The sequence below is a fragment of the Numida meleagris genome, chromosome 27 (genome assembly GCF_002078875.1).
Source record: "Numida meleagris isolate 19003 breed g44 Domestic line chromosome 27, NumMel1.0, whole genome shotgun sequence".
NCBI lineage: Eukaryota > Metazoa > Chordata > Aves > Galliformes > Numididae > Numida > Numida meleagris.
In genome coordinates, this window is record NC_034435.1 from 1,024,684 (window position 1) to 1,028,537 (window position 3,854).

Here is a 3,854-nt window from a genome sequence, read left to right on the forward strand (position 1 = left end):
GCGTGTGCGCGACGCTGTGCACGCATTTGGGCGTCCGTGTGTGCGTGTGGGTGTGCACCAGCACGAGCGTGTGTGCACGGCCGCGCGATGGAGACCTGCGTGTGTCTGAGCAGACGCGCACGCACGGGCGCACACGTGTGCACCAGCACGCTGCTGTGCACGTGGGTGTGTGCACACGTGTGTCCGTGCACGTGCATCGAGTGTGTGTGCACAGCTGTGCGTGCAAGCGTGTGCATGAGAAACATATGTGGGGCCGGGCTTGCACCCTACCCACGGCGCTGTGGGCACCCACAGGGCCCCGATGTGGGGCGGGACGCGGGGGCTCGCTGCTGGCTCCCCGAACCGCGGGGGTGGGTGGGTTAATCCCCCCCAGCTTTAGCCGTGGCCATTTGGCCCGGGCGCCGCTAATGGGTTTAGCGCTGTCTGAGACGCTCGGTTAGGAGGATTTCCCGGAACATCCAGTACGGGATTGCTGTAAAGCCCCCGCCACGCCGAGCACGTCCCGCTGCGCCCCCCCCCGCCACAATGGGATCAGGACTCTGCCCACCTCCCCGTGTCCCCCGCGCATGTCAGTGCCACACGTGGGTCCTGCCCCCTCCGTGTCCTCATGGCACGGCCTCGGCCCGCGGGCACGGTGTGGGGCACGGCCCTGGGCTCACGTGGGATACAGAGCCCGGTCTATAGGGGGCACAGACCCTGGCACATATGGGGCACAGACCCTGGTTCGTAGAGGGCACCATTTCCAGCCCATATGGGGCTCAGACTGTGGCCTATTTGGGGCACAATCCCTGACCAATATTTGGCACGTTCCTTGGTACATATGGGGCGCAGGCCCTGGCATATATGGGGAACAGCTGGGGGACCATATGTGGCACAGACTCTCTTTTGTATGGGGCACAGTCCCAGGCCTATTCGGGGCACAGACCCTGGCCTATATAGGGCACACTCTCCAGCCCATATGGGGCACAGGCCTGGCACAGGTTGGGCACAGTCCCCACACCTTATAAGACACAGTTCCCAGCCCATATGGGGCACAGTTCTCTGGACACAGAGAGCACAGTGCCCAGACCATATGGGTTCTGGGGGCTGCTGTGGGGCCGGCGCCACATTTAGGGCAGCCAAGCTCCTAGGGGGGAACTACAGCGGGCATGGGGGGAACGGACCCCCAAGAACTCGGGGACATCACCATCAGGACAATACCTCTCTGGAATGAGAACCCCATTGGGAGCGGTTTTTCTCCCCCCGCACACAAAATCCCATTCACCCGCTGCCTGCCAGCATCTCTCTGATGGAATCTGTGCCCCCAGCACCGCTCCCCGGGCACCCCACAGCTGTGGGATGGGGTCCATGAGGTGTGGGGCCGGGCTGGATCCCATCCTACCGTTGGGGTGTGGGATGGGATGGGGGGAGATGAAAGCAGGGGGGGCTTGGCTGCCCGTAAGGTGCCCCGGGGCGTGGGAGCCGCCGTGCCAGCCCCGCAGCATCGCTTTAATTAGCCCCAACCCGCCCCAGCCCCCCCTTTTTCTTAATGAACAGCTAATTGGGGCTGTCTAGACAGGAAAGGGAAAAAAAAAAAAAGCAAAGCAAGAAAGAAATCTGTCCGCAGCGCAAGCGGCAGCTGTGGGGCTGGGAGAGGCTGGTGTGGGGCAGGCCCTATAGAGAGCCTGCGCCTAAATGGGGGGGTCCTATGGTAACCTCATAGCACCTCTAGAGGGTCTGTGCCAAAATGGGGGGGCTCCCATAGCACATGGGGGGTCCTATAGCAACCTCACAGCACCTGCAGAGAGCCCGTGCCTACTTGGGGGGGTCCTATAGCAACCCCAGGGCACCCACAGAGGGTCTGTGCCTAAATGGGGGGCCTGGCAGCGTAGCACTGCACCAACACAGAGCTCCTTCGCTGTCACGGGGGGCTCTATAGGAACACCACGGCCCCCGCAGCGGACCCCCAACCCCACAGCAGCCCCCCCAGGGCGGCAGCCCCACACCTACCCCCTTCCATGTCCTCTGTCCAGTTGCGGCTGCTACTCGTGGGCGAGTTGGAGGAGGTGTAGTACTCGCCGCCGGGGCTCGTGTCGATGTCATCCTCCATGGAGCCAGACTTGTGCCGTTTGCTCCTGGGAACAGCCAAGGCTCAGCGTCCCCTGCCACCCCAAACCGCGTGGCGGAACCCGGCACGATGCACGCAGCACAAACGCAGCCCGAGCGCTATGGGGCTGCCGTGACACCAGTGGGGTGACCCCATCCCTGACCCCAGGGTGACCCTGGGATGAGCTGTGCCCATGGGGACGCACCCGGCACCCTGCAGCTGGGGTGCCAACACCGTGCTGGGGTGCTCACCCCAATAGCGGGGGTGACAATCACGAGGGGGTGCAAAACCCATTGTGGGGTGCTAAACCCAAGGGCAGGGCGCTGAAACCGCGCCGGGTGCCGCCACCGCGCCCGGCTGGGGTGCAAAACCCAGCAGTGGGGGTGCGAAAACCACGCCGGGGTGCCAACACCGTGCTGGGGTGCTAAACCCAACAGCGGGCTGCCAAACCCGCAGCACAGCGCTGACAGCGTTCTGCGACGCCAAAGTGTCAGAACCACGCCGGGTTGCCAAAACCATGGGGGTATCCAACCCGAACCGGGGGACCCAAACGGTGCCACGGTACCCAAGTGGCGGTGGAGCAGCCCGCTCCCCCTGCTCCCCCCCCCCAACCCCGCGGTGCTGGCAGCCTGGCAGCGGGCGCAGTTCATGGCAGGACCCGACGTGCCCGCCCCGTCCCACGCAGCCGTGCCCGGACCGGTCCTGGCATCGCCCCCGCGCCGCCCGGCGGCACCTACCCGCTGGAGGAGGTGCTGGGCAGCGTCCTCCTCATGCCCGTGCTGGAGGGGTTCAGGTCGTAGGCCAGGTGGCCCTGCAGCTCCCCCAGGGAGAAATTTGGGCCCGTGCCCGTCACCACCGGCGCTGTGGGAAAAGGACGGCACCAGTAAGGGCGCGGGGTCACCCCGGGGCGGCACCGGCGGGGCGGGTGCCGGAGAAGGGGCTGTGGGGCGGCACTCACTTCGGGACACCTGGATGAGCTCGGTGACGCTGAACACCCCCGAGGTGACGAAGCTTTCCTGGAAGTCTGTGGAATCTGTGGGGCAGGAGAGGGGACGGCATGAGCGGGGGTCCCGTGACTCCCCCTGCACCCACACCTCCCCCCGCGCACCCACACTGGGGCTGAGCCCTACCCCCCCATCCCTTCCCCACGTGTCCCCGCTGCACCCCAGATCCTTCTGTTGGCTGCGAAGCTGCTGGGGGACGCGCGCCCCACGGAGCAGGCGATGCGTCCCCACCGCGTCCCCGAACGCCGCACGGAGCGGGGCGCTGGCACCCCACGCCGTGTCCCCACGCGTCCCCTCTCACCCAGCGTGTTGGGCTTCGTGTCCTCCTGGTCCGAGGCGATGCCCGTCCGGGGACTGCTGCTCTGCTCGGAGTCTGCAAGAGGGGACAAAGGAGTGAGACGTGGCTGCGCCGATGGGGAAACCGAGGCGAGGCCGACCCCGGGAGGGACGTCACCCATAACCGGAGCGGCACGTCTCGGGTCACGGGGACCCACGGGCGCCCCGGGGCTCCCTCCCACGGTGGCAGGGCTGGGGCCGGCCCTAGGCGGGATGCTCCCCATCCCTGTGGGGCTGGGACTCGGCCACCGCCCCGGGGACCTCCCCGCCTGCCCCTCATCTAAAAATACGCGCGCAGACGCTGAGCTCAGCAGCCGTGGGAGCATCCTTCCTCCCGACCCCGGCGCACGGCGCATCCCGGGCCCTGCAGAGCCCTCCAAGCATTCACCCATCTTTATTATTTTTATTCTTTTTTTTTCGTTCCCCCC

The 3,854-nt window shown here is 66.1% G+C and overlaps 1 protein-coding gene across 1 annotated transcript in view; it reads right to left on the minus strand.

Annotated features, from left to right (window-relative positions):
• Positions 1,990-3,854, minus strand: part of NFIC (nuclear factor I C) — a gene marked incomplete at its 3' end in the record, with an annotated part of 23,472 nt that continues 21,607 nt past the window's right edge. The window contains 4 exon segments of the mRNA XM_021378773.1: positions 1,990-2,114; positions 2,824-2,947; positions 3,045-3,119; positions 3,392-3,463. Coding sequence (XP_021234448.1) covers positions 1,990-2,114; positions 2,824-2,947; positions 3,045-3,119; positions 3,392-3,463 — 396 coding nt within the window.